At 44.6% G+C, this 21,679-nt stretch overlaps 1 protein-coding gene across 1 annotated transcript in view; it reads left to right on the forward strand.

Moving 5' to 3' along the window:
• The window catches only part of Cfap61 (cilia and flagella associated protein 61), a 260,690-nt gene that overhangs the window by 92,156 nt on the left and 146,855 nt on the right, over positions 1–21,679 (forward strand). The window contains exons 13-16 of the mRNA XM_032904350.1: positions 3,176–3,302; positions 5,316–5,393; positions 9,921–10,127; positions 12,803–12,937. Of these exons, the coding sequence (XP_032760241.1) occupies positions 3,176–3,302; positions 5,316–5,393; positions 9,921–10,127; positions 12,803–12,937 (547 nt within the window). The remainder of the gene's footprint in view (positions 1–3,175; positions 3,303–5,315; positions 5,394–9,920; positions 10,128–12,802; positions 12,938–21,679) is intronic.

A 21,679-nucleotide genomic window follows, 5' to 3' on the forward strand; every position in this document is an offset into this window, starting at 1 on the left:
TTGTCACTCACCACTTATGCACATCAATACACAAAATTATGGTAATCAACAGAGCACTGCCGAATCACATCTGTTTAAGTTCACCCATTATGATTCTCTGCTTCCTGTTTTATACACGTCTAAACAGTATTCCGAGAAGGGCCTTGGGCATGAAAGGTCGAGAACTCCCCCTTAGGGGGATTAGTGTTGAAGAGTCACGTGCACTGGGAGACGGGCACATGGAGACATTTGAGGCCGCCGTTGTAGCCTAACAGCTGAGGAGTAGTAGTAGCCGGAGTGAGCAATGGAGACTGCAGGTTGTAACTGGATTGAGGTGTATTTTGAAGGCACAGCCCATCTGAGGTTTGGCTGAGATGAAAGGGGTATGGAAGGAAAGAGGAAGCCGGTGTTTTGTGCCCGAACTGCTGGAGTGTGGAGCTGCCACCCATTCGGATGGGAAATGGGGGCACTGATGACACATCTGCTCACAGTGGGGGCAGCAGCACCCTTCAGAATAAGCTTGCCCAAATGTTGCCGTTATCCCACTGATTTCTATTAATTTTCACTTAAAGAGCCTGAAATTGCACTCGTAGATGCCTGGTGACTTAACAGTGCTCTTTATGATGATCTCTTACTTTATCAAATAAGGCTTCTTTTTTTTTTTTTTCTCACAGCGACTTCAGCCTTAAATTCTGACCCATGCGATAATTAACCACATCATTTCGTTTGACTGTTACCACCGCCATTTCCGACTTCTCCTTTTCAACTTTCTCTGAAATTTTATACATGTATGCACATAGGCTGCATAATATATATAATAATGGCTCATTGAGATGGAATATATCGTAATATTGCCACTTAATGGAATACTATTCAGCCACAAAAGGAAATGTGACAAGGCACATTACATGTGAGAAAAGCTGTGTGTAAAACACTATAGACAAGTTTATAGATATAGAAAGGAAACTGTCCGGCTGTAGGGAAAAAGGTAATCAGTGGTAGCTAGTCAATGGGCATGAGTTGGCTTAGGAGTAATCAGAAATGTTTTTGATGACTGTAAATCTTTATATATAACTATATATTACATATATGCAATTATATATATTGTAACTAAGGTGCTATGGACATTTTGTAGGACTTTTTTTTTCATTTTTTCTATTTCCCTAATACATTTGGTCTTTGTTTAACATTTACGTCTCTATCAGAGCTAGATTTTGGTGCAATCTGTCCATATCAGAGCCAGTTCTCATCTTTGTCTTAAAGATTACTTAAAGTTATTATTGGAGTGATATTAATTGATCAGGTTTTTAATCAGTTAATTTTATACATATACATCTTTGCAAATAAACCATTTTGTTTATAATGTGTAACCATGCATTGCAATTTAAGCACAAATATTACCCAATCAGAAGTTAAATAGGTTAGAATCATTTGTTATTAAGAGGAATAACATTGTTCTATTTGGTAAAGAAACCCTGATGAGTAGAGAGAATGAGGTGTCGGGCCAGCTGCATAGCCCACGGGACCCATTACAAAATGGAAATACAGAACTCTGGCTTGATGTGGAGAAGCTAGTTTCCCCTTTCTGTGGGATGACTGCTCCAACCCTTGGCACATTCGTCCTGAAAGGGCTTGAAGCCTCTATCCCAGAATATACTGAAAACTTGTGAGCAGCATGGGTAAAGCTCATGACATCACCAGCTGTATGCACCACGGCTCAATTTACCAAGGGTGGGAACAGTCACCCAGAGATGACCTGATCCTCGTCTTTCTCCACGCCTACGCCTCATACCTCACTTCAGGTAGAGGATGGTTTGGTTTTAGCTCCATCTTTGCTGCACTCGTCATATGATTCTCCAGCCAGTGTCCAAGGTAGAATCCATTTGTCGCTGTTTACAGAGGGAGGCACCAGTGAAGATGGAGTGGTGAGGTAGGAAACGAGTAGAAGACTCATGGACAGACAGACGGAAGTGAGAATCAAGTATGAGACACGGCTCTGACATGTTCTTTCTTCTTAAAGACACAAAATTACAGACAAAATTACAGATGAAACTTTTTTTAAATAAAGATTTATTTATTTTATTTACGAGTACATGGTAGCTATCTTCAGACACACCAGAAGAGGGCATCAGATGCCATTACAGACGGTTGTGAGCCACCATGTGCTGGCAATTGAACTCAGGACCTCTGGAAGAGCAGTCAGCGCTCTTAACCACTGAGCCATCTCTCCAGATGGAACTTTTAAGAGTTCTAAGATGGTGACCTCAAAGAATTAAACTCTAATAATGAGGCTTTTTACAACATGCAACTCTGGGCTGCTCGAGAGGGAACATGCCCATGAGGCCAACCCCAATGACTATAATTTCTCAATGTAAAACATTTTTTAAAATTTTGGGAGAGATTGTAAAAACCAGAGGACCAGAAAGCCTGCTCTGAGTTCATGTGTCCTAGAAGTGACAGACAAGCTACATCCATAGACCTCAGCCATAATGGCTGCTGAAACAAGACCTGAACAGTGCCGGACTGACGGCCAGGCTACTGTGGAAGAGGGAGATCTCAGAGCGTCCCACCTCTAGACAAAGAACTACAGGCGACTGAAGATGGCTGGGAAGAGAGGATTAGCCTCTCCCACGGATGAGCCCTGTAATTGGTTATCCAATTTCAAGGGGACATCCCTGAAATGATACCCATACAAACAACACTGAATGGACTCAGCATGCTATAATGCACACATCGATGCATTTATATATGTGTGTAATAATAACAAAGAGGAGGTCATTGATTTGAGAGGGAGCAAATATGTATATGTATATCGATACATAGAATGAGTGGGAGGGGGAAGGGAAATGGGGGATGACATGATCACATTTTAAAGTCTAAAAATGTGGGAGAGGAATTTTAGCTCTCTGTATGAAATGGAAAATAAAGTGTGCCGAGAATTTTAAATTATATGAATTAAATGGTATGTATTTAGATTATATATACTTACATGTAACTTTGTGTTATAGTTGGTTCATTCTATCAATGATTGTTAACATATTCTTTGTACTTTTTTGTGTATTTTCTAGGTTCTTTAGAATGAAGTGAGTTATTTTTATAACCAGTCACCTTATCTTATACAAATGTATATTTTCTTATACAAATGTGATATTAGTTTATTATTGTAACCAAGAAACCTATCTCTCTTCTTGTCCAGGTCCATTACGATAAGATTAGCCAAGTCTCTGGATACTCCTGGTGTTGAAAAGCTTGTCAGAACCCTCTTGCTCAGTACAAAGATACTGAGTGACTTCGCCCAGTACAACGAGGCTGGCAGAGACCCTGTAAGTGCTGCCAGCCCCTGCCGTGGCTTCATTTTCCTGGTCGCAACAGACCATCATGATACAGGAAGATTCAGCATTGGAGCGTCACTGAACATCCTTGGAGAATCTGTGGGGGTGGGGGGAGCAGCAGAGGTAAGGTGAGAAGTTGTCAGATCTATCATCATGGAAGGAGTTTAGGAATCCATGGTATCTCATGTCCACCCCAGTAGCAGTGAGTACCAGACTTAGGTTAATGGAACTCCATTTTAATTATGTTAGGTGGTGAACCTAGCCAGGACCTTCTATTGAGCTGGCTTGAGGTTTCAAGGACTAGATAAAAGGATGATCCTCTGTGGTCAACGTTTGGTCTTCTCTAGCATAATGACCTAAATATGAGCTACGGAAAACATCAGGCCAATGTCAGCCCACATGCTAACACAGAGGCCAGTGTCAGTCCACATGCTAACACAGAGACAGGTGTCAGTCCACGGGCTAACACAGAGGCCAGTGTCAGTCCACATGCTAACACAGAGACAGGTGTCAGTCTACATGCTAACACAGAGGCCAGTGTCAGTCCACATGCTAACACAGAGGCTGGTGTCAGTCCACATGCTAACACAGAGGCCAGTGTCAGTCCACATGCTAACACAGAGGCCAGTGTCCACATGCTAACACAAGTGTCAGTCTACATGCTAACACAGAGGCCAGTGTCAGTCTACATGCTAACACAGAGGCTGGTGTCATCCACATGCTAACACAGAGGCTGGTGTCAGTCCACATGCTAACACAGAGGCCGGTGTCAGTCCACATGCTAACACAGAGGCCAGTGTCAGCCCACATGCTAAAACAGAGGCCGGTTTCAGTCCACATGCTAACAGAGGCCAGTGTCAGTCCACATGCTAACACAGAGGCCAGTGTTAGTCCACATGCTAACACAGAGGCCTTAAGGACATTGCCAGTTGACTTGGCTAGATGTGCAGTTATCCAAGAGGTTGGAAAACTGTAACTTCTCTAATACGCTTAATTTTAATCAAACTATGACCAAGAAAGATTTTATTAAGTTTTGAAATTCACAGTAAATTGCAATTTACTATTATATAAGTAGGATTTGTCAATTAAAAAAGACAGGCCCCCACTGGTCACTGGTCTCCTCACACCTTCATTCAGAAACTCTCTCAGGTTGATATACCTTTGCTTCCAAAATCAGAACTAGTTATACCTACTTTTGAGCTTTATATAAGGCAAGTCATACCAGTTTTCTTTCCTGGTATAGAGTTCCTTTTCTCAAATGTTCGTGAGATTTGTCTGTTTGTATTATGACAAAATTATTTCATATGAATATATCAACTATTTCTTCATTCTGCTGCTGAGGTCATTTGGAGAAAATAAGGGATAATGGCTTTTTAAAAATAAAAACAAATCTTTTAAAACTAATATTAAGTCACCAGGGAGACACCAGACACCTAACACAATGACACCAGGAAGGTATATTACTATCAAGGTTTAAAATTAAAATAAACTTCCTCTGTCACACCCATTATGCTTTGGCCTTTCTGGGTCTCTTATCTTGGTATCCTTTTCTCTTCTGAGATCAGTGTGATCTCAGGTTCTCCCTTCCAAGGTCAGTCTAGTGTATTTGAACAGAGTGTTCTTTAAGACAAAAATTTTAGTGAGGGGGCTAGAGAGATGGATCAGCTGTTAAGACCACTTGTTGCTCTTCTAGAGGGCTGGGTTCAATTCCCAACATCCACACGGTGGTTCACAACCATCTGTAGCTCCATTTCCAGCACACCCAAGACCCTCTTCTGACCTCCACAGGCACCAGGCATTCAGGCATAAGTACAGTCAAAACATTCATACAAATAAAATGAGTTACACAAATCTAAGAATACTAAACAGTTGAATGAGTGTTGATTCTGTTACCGTGATTACGGCAACCATGGCGGGTGAGGTCACAGCACTAGCAACTGGTTTTAGAGACCTCCATAGTGATGCTTTCCAGGGTCTTCATGAAACTCACTCTTATCATTGCAGGATGGAACAGAACTGCAGGTGTTCGTAGCAGAAGTTGCAAATCAAATAGTTGGCATTGCAGTGATCAGAAAAGAAATGGTAAGTTCTGAAGTGGCCATTAACTTGCTTGACTGCATTAAGTGTTGGGAAGTTGATGGGTCAATGGGGTACTGCCTGTGAAAGAGATTAAGTAGGTCTCGGGGATCCCAGTTAGTTACAGAAAAGTGAATTGTTATAGAAAGAGTAAGACTGCCCCTTCTCTCCTTTCCCATCACACACACACACACACACACACACACTCACACACACACACACACACACACACATACACACACACAAACACACACACGAAATGTACTGAACTTTGAACAGTTTTTTTGTTGTTGTTTTTTTTTGTTTGTTTTTTGTTTTTTTTTTAAATAGTAATGGGAAGGAGCTAATGCAGTCAGAGGCTTAGCTGCCCTGCAGGCCTACTGGCTTCCTTCTCCCCTCTTACTTGGTTCCTGTGACTGAACTGACAGCAATGCATGCCTTTGCCCTTTGGCCTTCTGTTGGAATTGACCAAAGAGAGGCCTTGGCAGGAGGAGAGAGGACAGTGAGTTCAAGGTGTCTACATCAGGCTGAGACCACACCGAGCGGCCCTGTCTCCGGGATGCTCTCTTTGTGGATTCTTGTGACCATTCTTCCACTTACTCCACCCACTGAGGCTACTAATAGCTTTCAGTTGCTCTCTCACCATCCCTGCTAATTTCCCCACACCTTCCTATCTCTGTAAATACTCCCTTTGTTGAGCCTACCTCCAGTTATCCTAATTTGAACGTGCCATCTGTCTCCTGCTGTGACCCTATCCCAACATGCTCTAGGACATTGATGATTTTTTCCTATGTGGTTTGTAATTTTTTTCTTGATAATGTACATAGCTATCTCTTGTTGTACCTTGTAAATGTTTATTTTAGAACATAGGAAGACCATGAGTTTTTGTACTTTCATCTTGTATCCAATTACCCTTCTGAAGTCTCTTTTTCACTCTGAGAATTTAAAAATTGATCACCCGCCAGCCCCCAGGCGCAGCATCAGTTTCAAGCATTTCCATTGTTGAAAGCAGTGAGAGGCCGTGATCAGACTCAAAGGAAAGGTGTGCACTGCGCCTATCAGAAAGGGGGCTGGGGAGACTGTAGAAAATCATCATGGTGGCCGCTCAGTTCCCGTCACTCTCCCCATCTCCTAAAGCCCAGTGCCAGCCTCGCACTTGCTGTATAGCCAAGCATGACGTTGAACTCCTCACCTAAGTGCTGAGATTACAGCTGGGACCACTATGCCTGGCTTTATGCCTGAGTCTCTCTCTCTCTCTCTCTCTCTCTCTCTCTCTCTCTCTCTCTCTCTCTCTCTCTTTCTCTCTCTCTCTCTCTCTCTTCTCTCTCTCTCTCTCTCTCCAGTTTTGTAGCATGAATAGAACAATGTTAAATGGTGGTGCTGATAAAGGCCACTTTTTTAGTTGTCTATACTGTAATGGTATAATTCAGTATTTTCCTTTAATCACATGTTATTTGGAAGTGTCAAGGAGATACCAAGTTAAGGAAGTCTTCTACTTTTTGATTATTGACTGTTTCTTTGATCAATAGGTTTTAAAATTTTTCTTGATGGGTTTTTGGACTTTACTGGGAGGTCTGTCAGGGCTTGTCCATTGTTCTTTGCATTTATTTCTGTTTGATCCAGTGTGTCTGAGTTGCTGGGTTTGGATGATGGCATATCTGAGTCTACCCATCTTGTCCTCATATGACGTACTCATTTGATAGTGTATAAAATTCTCTAGGTATTTACCCCCGGTATGATTCTGTGAACTGTCACGGTCTCGAGTAGTCAGTGCCGCTGATTAAGTCTAACTGGAGGACGACCACATTCCCTAATCCTCTGCAAAAAGAAGTGGGTTGGTTTGGTCTTTCTTGATTCTTTTCAAGAGTTTTCGTCTTTTGTTTTTTTGCTATTGGAGGGTTGCTTCTTGCTTGCTCAACATAGAAATCCTGAGATTTTACTTACTTTATGCCTCTGGTGGAAGCATTCTTCTACCAGTCATTTCTTGCCCTCCATTTTCTTCAGTCTCTTAGGTGGGTTCTGGATCTTTTGAATTGATCCTTCGGTGTCTCTTGCTAGTAGGAATAATGGGCAGGCAGACTGATTGATTTATTTCTTGCTCATCATTTGGGGCTATTTCCTTAACATTAGTTTTCTGAATCTCTAATTTAGTCTCTGACCAGGACTTTAATAGTATCCAGGTCTTCATTGAAATCTCTGTCTCAGAGTTCCTAGCTTTAACTTCCACGTCTTTCCCTTATTCACTTACAGTTTCTTGTGTATATCCTGTGAGGGCATTATATTGATTTTTTTTTTTTTTTTGTTTTTTTTTTCCGGAGCTGGGGACCGAACCCAGGGCCTTGCGCTCGCTAGGCAAGCGCTCTACCACTGAGCTAAATCCCCAACCCCCATTATATTGATTTTTAAAAATTCTCCCCCATTCTCCTGATTACCCCTTTCCTCACTGTAGCAAGCCATGTGTTTCTCCCCTCTAGTCTTCACATTACTGTCCTCACAAAGCTGTCTGTGACATGAATGAAAGATTAAATAGCCATCGTGGGTGGCCAGCATGGCTGTAGTTCTCTGTGTCCTCTCTGCCACTGTTGGCAGGGCTACCCACCTGTCCTGTTGGGAGGTGGGCAGGCCATTCTATGACTTTCCCTTGTACACTTGAATGTAGTAGCAGCAGGGAGGCAGGGACTCCACTGTGGACCAGGGTGGTAAACATTTAACCAAGCCATGCAGTGTCCTTTCAAGGTTACACTGCCTTCCATTTGGCCTCTCTTCCACCCATTATTCTTTAGAAAATGTCGTTGCCACGTTAAGGGATTTGGGAAGAGTAAAGTGATAGCTGTGAGGAGCTTGCTGCAGTCTCTGCTCTTGAAAATGTGCTTTTCCATCAGAGGGTCTACAGTAGAGTCTCGCAGGCCATATTTGTCAAAATTTAATTTTCTTGTCATCAAGAATAGTCACATTCACTTTGGATTATCCACCCTCCCTCCCTCCTCTTAGTAGTGTGCACCAGAGAGGTGAAGGAGGCCAGAGTACAGCAGTACACAGCATGCATGAGTCCTGATTCCACCATAGTGTGAGGAAACACAAAGTCCGTGAAGACAGGAGCAGTGTACCCAGGATTCTCCCTCTGTGTGAACACTCATGAGTCCCTTAAATTACCTCCCATTGCATAAACCTGTTACCATCCCAAGGACAGAGTAAGGAATGCCTTGCTTGGGCTCTTTCTTCATAGTCCAGTCATGTGTTACCAGGTGTGACTCTGAAATGGGACATCTCTACCCTAGCAGGAGACCAGCAACAAACCCAGGGCACCGGTGAGTCTGCCTACTGACTGGCTCTCAAATAACCCGTGCCCAATCACTGGTGCTGGCTCACCAGTGTTCCCGGTGGCCAGAAATGTGCTGGGACTGCTCTGCTCTGCTGCACCCGACTAGACACCCAAGGCTTGCCATGGTGACAGCAGCCAAAGGCATAAGGAACAAATCCGTGTAACCATTGTCTTAGGGTTTTACTATGGTGAAGAGACACCGTGACTATGCCAACTCTTTAAAGGAAAACATTTGGGGCTGGCTTACCATTTCAGAGCTTCCTGTGGGAAGCATGGCAGGCAGATGTGGTACTGGAGAAGGAGTTGAGGATTCTACATCATGGTTGGCAGGCAACAGGAAATGAACTGGCTTGAGCTGTATGAGAGCTCAAAGCCCACCTCCTAGTCACAAACTTCCTTCAACAAAAGCCACTCCCTATGGGCATATGGGGGCCATTTTCTTTCAAACCACCACAGCCGTCTCCCACAGACAGACAGCCAGAACAAGCACATGCTTTCTGCTTTAAAAGAATTTGTAAGCCACGCAGGGTGGTGTGCGTACACCTGTAATTCCAGCACCAGGAGGCTAGCCTTGGCTAATGGTGAGTTCAAGGTAAACCTAAGCTACCCTGTCTCAATGACCAAGTGCTGTGGATGTAGCTCAGGGGCAGAGCACTTACCAAACATGCCCAAGACTCTCAGTCAACCCCTAGCACTGAAAATAGAATTAAAGAGACAATGATCAATAATGAGAGAAACAAACATTTCTCACCATTGCACTTGAAGCAATTTTTAAAGTGTGTGTGTGTGTGTGTGTTTGTGTGTGTGTGTGTGTGTGTGTGTGTGCTTACTCACTTGCTGTCCTTGTGAGTACATATGTATGCACATGCGTGTTGAAGCCAAAGGACCACCTCAGGTATTATCTCTCAGGCACAGTCCACCTTGTTTTCTGAGAGCGGGTCTGCCATTGGCCTGCTGTTTTCTGAGAAGCTAGGTAGGCTGGCTAGAGATCTCTAGGAGTCCTCCTGTCTCCATCTTCTCAGCACTCGCTGCCACTCCAGGCTTTTTTGCATGGGATCTGGGGGAATCAACCCAAGCTCTTAGGCTTTCCTGACAAGAACTTGGCCAAGTAAGCTTTTCCCCAGCCCCACCTTAAGTGACTTTAAAGTCCGTCTATCTCAGCATCCATGCCTATAATTTGCTTAAAGCATCATTTCTCTGCTCTCTTCTAGGATATAGAGTACATACGATCACATTATAACATTGAAGATTTCATCTACTTCAGCCACCACCAGCAGGAAGAGCACGGGCGCTTGAATCATTTTGCCCTGAACCCTATTTTCCGACACTACACCAAGTTTTTCCTAAAGGAGATCCTTCGCTTGGGTTATAAGTCATGTCTCTATTACCCTGTGTACTCACAGACGCGGGAAGGCAAGGTGAGATGCTGGCACACGGGCGTTCATGGTGGCAGCCTATGTGCACTGCATCTTGTTCTCCTGACGACTCACTGTAGTGTGCATCTGAGTCTCCACTGGCCATGTTCCAATATGCCATCAACAATCGGGACCAACGTAATTAGACAAACTTGCTGGTTTTTTCCATATTGGCAAAATGGTAACAGAAAACTATAGAAAAAAATCATTGTAAGACATGAACACGGTATAGAGCCAAAAACGATCCTACCGTGTTCTTTGAAGCGAAGAACCCCATTGAAATGAGTAGAATAAATTAGTGCTGTACACTGCATCCCAAATATAATTTATGACCATTTCCATAAAAGGAATGGATGAAGGGCAGAGAGTGCAGTTCTGACGGACTCTGCCATAGGGAATACCTACATAATTCCACCTTATACTTGGTATACTTCCATAAAGTGACAGAGTCAGAGACCCAGTGTGCCCCAAATACCAGCTCATCTCAGTTCTACACCCTCCTCTACCCTGCTGCATGGCTCTTGAGTGTGCAGTGTGCCCTGCAGGCTGTGGGTTTGCCTTTTCCCTCAGGAGCTCCTGATTCACACAGGGAGACACCGCCACCTACTCATGTACTGTTCCACTAGTCTATTCAAGCCAGATCCCCAAGTGCTTGTTTTCTGAAAACTGGTCCTGTGGTCAATGTCATTGGTCCTCTTCGTGTGTCCTCTCAAGGGGATGGGTCTCAGCTACCAGGCTGAGTAGACATTGTCCCTTCAGTTTCTGGTCATGACCTCAAGCTTTCCCACGATCTGCCGAAAGCCCTTGACACTGTCACAGTTCTTCTCAGTGTCCGTGAGGGACTAAGCGGAGTTTTTCAGGTGCCCTTACATAGCAAAGTATTTCTTAAACCGTGTGTGTGTAAGCACACCGGTGCACACACCTCTAATGGTTGTGCCTGAGTAGCGTGCTGGAGGGCTGCCTCTGGGAAAGAAGGAGGAGGGATGTGGAAATTGGGAAAACCATAGACCCAAACAATTTCCTTCACTTTACACTTGACAGCATAGCAACTGTGTGACCTTCCAGGTGTGATATTACATTCTTCGTTTCTATTCACCATGCTGTTCCTAAATGCCGGGTTGGAACAAAGTCCATTTGCATCTGTAGTAAAGACATTTTGGACGTTGCACCTGTGTCTCCTTACCCAGCAGCATGGACTAGGGACATGCTGCTGGTAAGGCTTTGGAAACAGGCTTACTTAGTCACCTGCCAGTTGATTTACTCATGTTCATGTGAAATAAGAATAAGAAGCTGTCCTAAGTCATTTGAGTCAGAATTCTCAAAATCTGCTCCAAGTTTTTTAGCAGTGAAATCGGATTGCCTGTATCTCACTGTAACGGTGGCTCTCTCTTAACCTCGTGAGAGGACCTGCATCAGGACACAAACCAGAAGTTCTCCACCTGTGGCTTGTCACCCTCTGGGGCTCGAATATCAGATAAACTGAGTATAACATGCTTACGTTATGACTGACAACAGTAGCAAAATTACAGTTATGAAGCAGCAATGAAATAAGTTTGTGGTCGGGGGTCCCCACAACATGAGGAACTGTGTTAAAGGGTCGAAGCGTTAGAAAGGTTGAGAAGCACCAGCATAGACATTCACAGACAGCACACTGGGCAGGGTTTCCTGGGTTCTGCTTCTCGGTAATGTGTGAAGTCAGGGTGTGAGGCGCAGCGGTTAAAGATTCCAGAAAGCATTTCTGGAAGCTCGTTAAAAAAAAACTCCATGGCTACTTTTAAAACAGCACATGAGTCGTATGCAAACCGTGACATTTATTACAATACAGCTCACGCTCTGCTGTACTTCTCTGCTCCCTGACTAACTCAGTACATAGATTCGTCGTTGCCAGTTGGGCTTTTCACAGCTTTACACTTGGGGTTGAAATGATTTCTTGGCCCTGGGGTTTTTATTTTTATTATTATTTCCAAGATTTCATAAATGCCACTCACCATTCTCTGTCAAGTTTTAAAAACCAGATTAAATTAATACTTAAAGCATTATTATACAAGTTATTTATCATCTGTCTCAACAAGTGTAAATCCAGTTCACAGTTCAGTCATACTACAAACCAACATCATTCGATCCTCCTCTCCTGTTCCCCACATTCCAGTTCTTTCACGAGACCCTCGTTTTATTTTATTTATTTATTTATTTTTTTTATAAAAGCCCAAGTAAAGTTGCCCAAGCGCTTTCACATCTGGGCTAGGCTGCCCCCTGGATGGCATTTTCATCTACGTGTGTTAAAAGCATCTCGTGCCAAACACACAAAGGTTAACGGGACTCCGATAACACAGCTTAATGGGGTCAAATCAAGCTGATTCATGATCACTATGGAGAGGAATATTCTCCTGGGGGAAATACTTGTACTGAAAAATCCCATAAACCAAACCACTTGTTTATCTGTCATTCCCACAGAGATAGTAATGTAATTACTCTCATAATTACCTTCATTAGTGTGAGGCATTATCTGCAATTCATTCCTCCGCTCGAAGAGTATGTTTGTTTATTTGCTGATTTTTCTCCCCTCCCCGCTCTGACTTGGCCGAGTTAAGAGTTTTGTATTTGTCAAGCAGCACGCAGACATCTGCGCGGCGCCTCTGACATTCTCTCCCCTAAAATAGAAATGGTTGTCTTTTCAGCTCCAGAGCTCTTACGCCCACTCCCTGACATCTGCCCTTCATTACTTGGTTCCCGTGCGACCACGACGACAGATTGTCTATCCTCTGGAAAAGCTTGGCATAAACGCTCCATCAAAGGAGGTCTCCAAGGATCAGGTGGGTAGCAGGGCGGCAGGCAGGGAGGCACCGTGCCAGCTCCCGCGGGCTTGGCAGATGGGGTGGCAGCCCTGTCTTCACCAAGCAGGCTGCTTCTTAATTACAGGGAACCTGGCGCTCATACCCTTACAGGCGGCGGCACCCTGCAAGGGTTCCCTGCAGCCTTGCCCTCGAGTGCCTATTTCAGAGTAAGCCTAAGACAGTAGCCACATCCTCCTTCAGAGGACACAGCAGGGACACCTCGAGAGTTGTTGCCGGTCCCTGGACAAATGAGTGGCCTAGAGCCATCGGCACCCCATCGTATTTTCATCTTCCTTCGCTGTCCTCAAAAGAAGAATCTTCCTTTCAATTGATCGTTCGCTTTTAAGTCAGCCAGTGGTCTTTTTCCGCTGTTAAGGCAAAGTTGACAGAGAAATGTCATGTTGGAGATGTTTGGGTCTTAAGCTGGCTTTTCGTTTTAGTGTTTGTTTGTTTGTTTGTTTGTTTGTTTGTTTGTTTCAAGCATGCGTACATAAAAGCTCCTGTGGGAAGTCCAAATGAGCCTTGTTCATTTTACCTACCTCAAGGTAAAAACGCAATCCTGCAATGACTTTGCAACCAGATAAGAAAAGGTTGGAACCTGTGTGTCAGTATTTGTGAATGTGAAACGCACAGCCGTGTTTTGGTTGCTGTAATTGTAACGGATAACATGGGAACTTGACCAACACGTAGGCTTCCAGTGTTCTGGGCACTGTGAGTTTAAAAACAAAATATCTTAGTGGCTAAGGTTTGCCCTTCCTGAAGAATAAATGAGGAAAGTAAAAGTGTAAGCATTTAAAACAGTGAGTCCCGTAGTCGCTCCTCAGAGATGAGAGAGCTCCTTAGCCTCAGCACAGAGGGAAGGTACAGACACCGTGCGCCCAGCTCAGACTCACACGGGGCAGGAACTGAGCAGACCCAGCCCAGAGGCCTCTTCAAGTCTGACCCCATCCTCATATTGGTAAAATAACAAAATTTATACTTATTTTCTAACAGTCACAAATTTACCTTTGAGGAGAGAGTGGGAATGAACAGAGATTTATTTTTGGTTTTGTTTTTTAACGTTTTATTACGGAAAGTGACAAGCAATTCAAGACAGTTTCCTACCCACACCCCAGCCCACCCTCATGAGTGAGAGACCTTTCCCTTAGTTTTTTTTTTTTTTTTAATGTTCAGCCTGTCCTAGTTTTAACAACATTAATTCCTGGGAAAATGAGATTTAAAAACCATAGACAGACAAAATGCAAGTTCAATTATGCCATTGTTAGATTTCCCAGCCATAGACTCAGTCTGTTGAATTGTCACAGAAGCCTCCATGTGTCTAGCTCTTCATAGACCAGTTTAGCTTACACACGGCTTCTTGTTAAAACCACACCTGGAGGAACACCAAAATCCCCATCTCCTCAGCCCCTGGAAACAGCGATGTACCTTGGACAATTCGTGTCTTACCTATCAGAGGGGAGGCACTCGGGAGGCAGAAGGGCGTGATCTCACCACATGATGCTCTGCAGCCTGTGGATCAGATCTAGGAAAGGTGAGAGATGCTGGGCCTTCTGCTGAAATGCCTTCACGTAGACAGGACTGGGCCGAGGAAGGCCTTTTGTATAGTGGGGCTCCCGTGACTTCAGCCAGCACTCTCCCGGAAGGAGTGGAAGGAAGTGTTGGGGCTGCAGGGGAGGCATACTGAGCAGTTGCTTGGAGCACGAACATGTTGTTTCAAGCATGCAAGACGCCCCTGCCCGGTCCTCTGCCTGTCTCAGGGAACCTCTGGCTTTGGGCCACCCTGAGACGAGCTGGAGCTCCAGGTGGAGAGAAAGCCAGAGAAAACATTTCGCTTCATTAAAAAATGATCCTTGCATTACTTCCCAGGTTGGTATGATTTGAAATCATTGCTTACATTTAATAACCTTTTTCCTGCCCATGTCAGGATGTGTGACCCCTTCTCATTCCAGAGTCTTGGCCCGGGTATAGGCACAATGGAGAGGGAGTTTAAACCTGGGGTCTAGGAAGAAAAACCCTCAGTGGGCTGTTGAGAAAGACAATGGTGCCCGGTGTTTGCCTGCTACCTAATGCTGGGGCATTTATGGTGCTGGTGAATTCCGAGTGGTTAAGAAATGGTTCTACCATTACTGACCACATCCAATCTTGGCATGTGGCTTTAGTGAGATTAGGACTTAGTAAGGGATTGGGAAAGTAGGTCGGTGGCTTCTAGCCTGTACAGTGCCTGCAGTTACACTGTCAGCTTTGCATAACACAAAGAGGTGTGGGGGTTTCAAGACCGATGAATAGTATCTGGGCTGGAGACAGTCCGGTGGAAGAGCACTTGACTGAATGGCTTTGTGTTTGATCCCCAGCACTGCCACGAACAAACCACACAGCCACAACACCTCACTCGAGTAACACTGTGGAAAATGTAAAGGACGGGATCAGCAACATTGTAACATTGTAACCCCTCACAGGATGGAACTAGCTATTCAACAGGAGGAGCTGATTTATATGGGAGGGTTTTTTTTTCTCTTTTAAAAAACGTGTTAAATGTGTTTCACACTTTAAACAATTGCCTGAGATAAGTTGAACCTAGTAGGATGGTTTGGGGATGCATTTCAATATGATCCTAGTACCCGTGAGTCAGAGAGGAGCAATAGAACTCCCATAGCTGAACCACGCCGGGCTGAATAAACGCAGTTTTCCACACAGTTCCCGGTTCCCTGTAAGCCTCACATCCCTCCGCCACAGGCATCAGCTTCCCTGACTTACTGGTGTCTTTTCTCTCCAGTCACTTGCTTTTCATGCCTTTTATCCTGCTTAGAGCATCTCTGAGTAGCTGTCGGTCCCTCGCTTTCACCTAGGAAGCCAATCTTCAAGGGGACAGATCACCCCAGGCATGAGTAATGGGATAGAATGCCTTTCATCTCCGTGGGTTGCCAATTTGAACCTGGCACAAGGCAGCCGTGATTCAGATTCATCACTGCATGGGAAGGCAGTGTGCACTCTCCCTCTCTTCCGTGTCCTCCCTTCCCGACCCTGAGGCCATAGAGCTTCTGCCCTGTTTGGGTATGCCCCTTCCCAGTGGCTTCTATTAACAGACAGCTCACTCCAGAGCAAGTCACAGGAAAGCACCTAAAGCCTTCAACTTCATCACATCTAGGAGTTGGCCCCCAAGAGTCACAGTAACATCTCTACAGTCGACCAATAGGAATTCACGGATAAGAGAGAAGGCTTTTCCTGGTCAAGGTCATGATCCACACGATAGGCTCGGAAGAGTCTCATCCAGTTCGAATGAGCCATCTTGGCCTGCACATTTATATTCTGAGCTATTGTCACAGAAACTTTCATTTAGATGGGTCCCCATGGCTTACCGTCGTGAGCACTGTAATCCTGAGAAATACTCCAAATTTGCCTGAATTCTTTGTGCAGATGAACTAATTAAAGATTGGGCAAGTTGCCCTTCTCTTACTTTGGAGGTCTGTGAAGGCCTTTATTCCCTCTCCTGCCTGCGCGCTAGCGGGGGTTGACTTTGTTACTGTCACTGAGTTTGAGAAAGCTGCCAGTATATTAACAGTATATCAATTTTTTGTTTAGCTTATTTTTTTCATGCATTCAGCTGTTGCGCCTGCATGTCTGTGTATCTATCATATTCTTGCTGTACCTTCAGAGGCCAGAAGAGAGCCCTGGATCCCCTGGAGCAGGAGTTACAAACAGTTGTGAGCCTACATGCGAGTGCTGGGGAACTGAGCCCAGGTCCTCTGTAAAAGCCATCTGCCCTGCCCCTTACTTACAGAATTAATGGAGGTAGATGAGGGAGGGGGAAGGATAGGAAGAGCTAGGACTCACAGTGGGGTTGAACCTGTGTCTGTAGAATTCCTGGAGTGTCTGCACTTCATGTCCCAGCTACTTCCTGTGCTCCCGCTTGGGGTGGTTAACAATTATTTATAACTCTGAACTCCAGAAATTCGCCTTGGAATCCACTATGTTTATTATTCACAAGAGCTCTTATGATCCATTAGAATCATAGTCTTTGTCTTGATTTATAGTGGTCGCAGAATGAAGGTATGCTCTCATCCCCGTCCGCAGAAATCATGCTTTCCTAGTGCTCAGCTCTGGTGTTATTCTCCTTCTTCTTCTTCTGGTCAGGACGACAGTCTGCTGAAATCTAAACTAGCTTCTTTAGATGCCTCCATTTGGAGTCTCTGTGTTTGTTTTCTCCACATCTCCTTTTGTTCTACACGGAAAATGGCAGTGGATCTAACCCCCACACCCCCACCCCCACCGCCAGAGCTAAGTGTTGGCCCACCCTTTCCTGGTACGTGATCTCAGGAAGATGTCACTGGCTGGCATTCAGTTACCCTTTGAATTGCCCCTTTTTATCTGGGCTGCTCTTCCCCAGTCCAGCTATAATTACCATCTGATGGCCGATTACTGGATCCTGTTGCACTTGGGCATCTGCTGCCTTGGGAAATTGCATTATTCTCCCAGCACCTGCTAGGTTTTCCCCAGAGTAATTGTTTCCCAGTCCCTTTCTTAAACTTGGTAACTTTTACTGACAGTAGTCAGACTTCTGTTGGTCATAGCTATGGTTGAAGTATATAGTATGGTTTTTTAAAAACAAAGAAGAAATCAACCAAACAACTAACCAAAATCCACATCTCCTTGGGGGATGATGCTACAATGGTAAGCCTGTGGTGTTTCAGCATCATCTATGCATTGACCCTTATTAAAATCATCACAGTGGAGTTTCCTGGACATGAAACGAATGCACTTTCAGTCACTACCAGGGTCTGCTTGGCCTTTTCAGCCCTGTTCTTAGCCACTTCCCACATGCTTATGCTATTCCTGGGAAACAAGTTTCCTCAGAATGGTGGGGAACTCTTTCCTCTGTGAATTGTAGAGAAACTTGTATAAATTCCTTCAAGGGCTGCCTCCTTTGCTCAAATACTATACCTTCTGTGCCATTTTCCCCAGTGTTCTGACACTCCGTAGTTAACTAGAACACACTATGTATATGCAGATACCAGAATGGCTCATAGAGCCGCAGTTTGTCCTCGTGACTCTCACAAGTCTTTTCCCTCGGACAGCGATGCTTGGGCACCCCTCCTGTGGTTACTGTTTGCTGAGATCTGGCCTACGGTTTCCTGTGAATCCATCTTACGTAACTGTCACATCATTACTTACTGTCCCGACCATTTTCCCCATAGAGCGGTATGCGTGTCAGGGTGGGGGTGACTTGTTCAAAGGCTGGTTCACTGACAGTCCTTCCCACCAGGCAGCTGATTGCCCAAACTCTCTCTTAGCCATGACCTGCAGGGATCATTAACTAATGTGTAAATCTGACGCCACGGCCATCCTAGGAAACTTGCAAAAAGAGAACGTAGACAGCTTGACACTAAACTTTTTTACTCCCTCACGTCTTTGACACCAACCACTTAATCAAAAACGTGACCCACAGACTTGCCAGGACATCCCCACCCCCAACTCTAGCTGGTTTCGGCTTGGAGTGTCAGTCCGGTACCAGCCTGACGCTGGCTGAGTGAGGCAATAGAGAAGCAGACATCTGGGCCCAGGCTGGTGTGCTAGGCATCGAGAGATGGAGGGTGTCTATAATTCTGTGTTGTATCAGCATGCTGTTACAAGCCTTTCAGAATTGTGGTGGCAGCTGCTATGGAAAGAAGGAAAATATGATCCCAGATGGTGGTTATATTACAAACTTCTCAAGATTCGGCTCTGTATTGAATGGAGCTCAGCAGTATTCCTCGCCTGTCGAAGGAGTGCCTGATGGTTTACTTGAGGAGTTAGCAGCACAACTGACAAATGCTGGATGATATTTAGAAGTTGGGCTGTGAGAGGATAGCAAACCGATGAGAATAAATTGTGAAATTGACTTCCAGTGTCTCAGTACCAACCAACACCAAATCTTATCATTTTGCAGAATAATTGGTTCAGGACAGTTACCCTTCAACCAAATTTTATTGTGATATAAATAATAGGTAAGCTCAAGAAATAGAAAGTATATCTGTACACACAGACACAGACACACACACACACACACACACACACACACACACACACATACATCTTGATTACTTTTCCAGTTGCTATGATAAAATCCCTGTGACCAAAGCAACTTAGGAAGGTGTTTATTTCTGGTCATAGTTCTGTCATGGTGAGGAAGTCTCAAACAGAGGAGCTGCAGGCCACTGGCTACAGCTGACCAAGAAGCGAGAGTAATGAATGCCTGTGTTCATCTCACTTTTTCTTTTTCATTCAGTCCAGAATCCCAGCAAAGGGAACGGTACCACCCAGAGTGTGTAGGTCTTCCCATCTCAATTCATCTAATCCAGAAAGTCCCCACAGGCATTTTTCAGAGGCTCATCTCCCAGGTGATTCTAGATCTCACCAAGTCGATAACTGAAATCAGTCACTGAATACCTTACAAGCCACAGTTTAGAGGCTTAGTACATTCATGGAGTTACGAAACCATCACGACTGCCTAAATTTTTAGTATTTTTCTCTCCTACGCTTGCTTCCTTCCCAGAGTCTCTGTCAACCACGGAACTACTTTCTATCCTTTGAACTTACCTGTTTGGGATACTTCATACAACATGTGCTACTTTGTGATCAGTTTCTTCTTACTGTCAGAGTGCACCCACATTGTAGTGTGTGTCTGTACTTGATTCTTCTTTAATGCTAAATATTATATTGTATGGATAATGTCATTGTCTTAGGAGTTTACTGCTGTGAACAGACACCATGATCAATGCAAGACTTACAAAGGACAGCATTTAACTGGGGCTGGCTCACAGGTTCAGAGATTCAGTCCATTATCATCAAGGCAGGAGCATGGCAGCGTCCAGGCAGGCATGGTGCAGGCAGAGCTGAGAGTTCTATATCTTCATTTGAAGGCTGCTAGCAGAATCCTGACTTCCAGGAAACTAGGCCTATGGTATTAAAGCCCAAACCCACAGTGACACACCTACTCCAACAAAGCCACACCTACTTCAGGAAGGACACGCCTCCAAACAGTGCCACTCCCTGGGCCAAGCAAATACAAACCATCACAGTCATATTCTGTTTTTTCTCCAGTTGTTGACAATTTGAATTGTGTCTACTTTTGGGGAATAACTATGCTATGAAAATTCACATACTGTGTGTGCATGTGTGTGCGTGCGCGCGCGTGTGTATGTGTGTGCTTGTACGTGTGTGTGTGCGTGTGTGTTCATATCACTGTATATCTTGAAAGTGGAATTGCTGGGACTTCCCAGAAACTGCTCCATTTTGCAATCTCTCATTTTTAGATTAGCTCTAGTATTCTGGCCACTAAATAGTAAAACGCTGATCATCTTAGGGCCAGCGATACTGAGTGCACCTGACATTTTTCTGGTACTCTGAGAGAGCGTCATTCATACATGGAGACTATGCTGTTCATGAAGTTTCAGTTACTTTTTTTTTTTTTAAAGGCAGAAAGATATTGTTAAAATACAGTTTCTCCTGCTCTTATTTGACCTGTTCACCCAGTCATGGCTTCCTTAGATCTTGAAGCAACCTTTAGGGGAGACTGTGCTACAGATATCTATCTGAACCCAAGAGGCGTCTATATTATGCTCTCAGGCCAGCCAGAGTTGGTCTTTGTGGCCTAGTGGTTTCTTTAGAGTTTGCTCTTAGAAAGGTAAAGATTGTCAGGGCCAACCACTGGCCAGTTTTGGGTATTTTAAAATACGTGGTGCAATGAAATGGCAAAGTGGGGTGATTAGAGCTACAGATACTGACTAGAGAAGGTATAGCATCCATCTTTATTAATAAAATATGATACAAATCAGTATGGGTTTATAGAAGGAAGAAATAGACAAACCAGCCCCAAATCTCCACTGTCTCTAATTGGCCACCTTTGTAAATATTATGGTGTTTAAGGGCCTAGGAAATGGTTCAGTCAGTAAAATGCATGCATGCAAGCATGAGGCTCTTAAGTTCAATCTTCAGAGCTCATACAAAAGCCAGGTGTGGTGGTATGCACTTGTAATCTGGGTTCTAGGGAGACAGATCTCTGGGGATTCTCTGGCCAGGGAGTCTAGCCTGATGCTTGAATTCCAGGTTCCAGTGGGGGAAAAGTCCCTGTTTCAAACAAACAAACAAACAAACAAACCAAAAATGAGGTGAGACGGCCAGACGGACGACAGATGAGGTTGACGCCTGGCCTTTATGTGCATGTTTGCTCATGCTCTCCCACCACGTGCCTTCTCAAGCACACACAAACCCATCCACCACCATCGTGCGTGTGTGCGTCAGGGCGTGCCCCAGTTGACTGTGGTTTCATGGTACTTCGAGACACGCCTTTTTCCTCAAGCTGTTGCGGCTCTCTTCCTGTGTCACCTAGTTGTTTGACACAGTCAAGTGGTCCTCCATTGGTGGGAGCTGATCCTGCCCCTGGTGAAGGAGTGTGGCTGGCTGTCTTCATTGGCCCCCTCATTTCATGCTTTTATCAGACTATCTGACCCTCTCACAAGTTTGAGCAAGAAACCTGAGGTGAGGGGTTTGGGGAACGAAGTGACCACGGGGTCCTCAGGATTTGTGGGAACTGTCACAGAGCTGCCAGACCTTGTTTTCTGTTGACTGTGAGCATGCTCACTGTGTCTGGGTTTTCTTCTGTACCCAGTCACACAGTGGGCAAGTCCGTGACTTTCTGGTCAATTTTAGCTTATTAAAGCTCTGTGGGCCACTTCAACTCACAGC

The sequence above is a fragment of the Rattus rattus genome, chromosome 5, assembly GCF_011064425.1.
Source record: "Rattus rattus isolate New Zealand chromosome 5, Rrattus_CSIRO_v1, whole genome shotgun sequence".
NCBI lineage: Eukaryota > Metazoa > Chordata > Mammalia > Rodentia > Muridae > Rattus > Rattus rattus.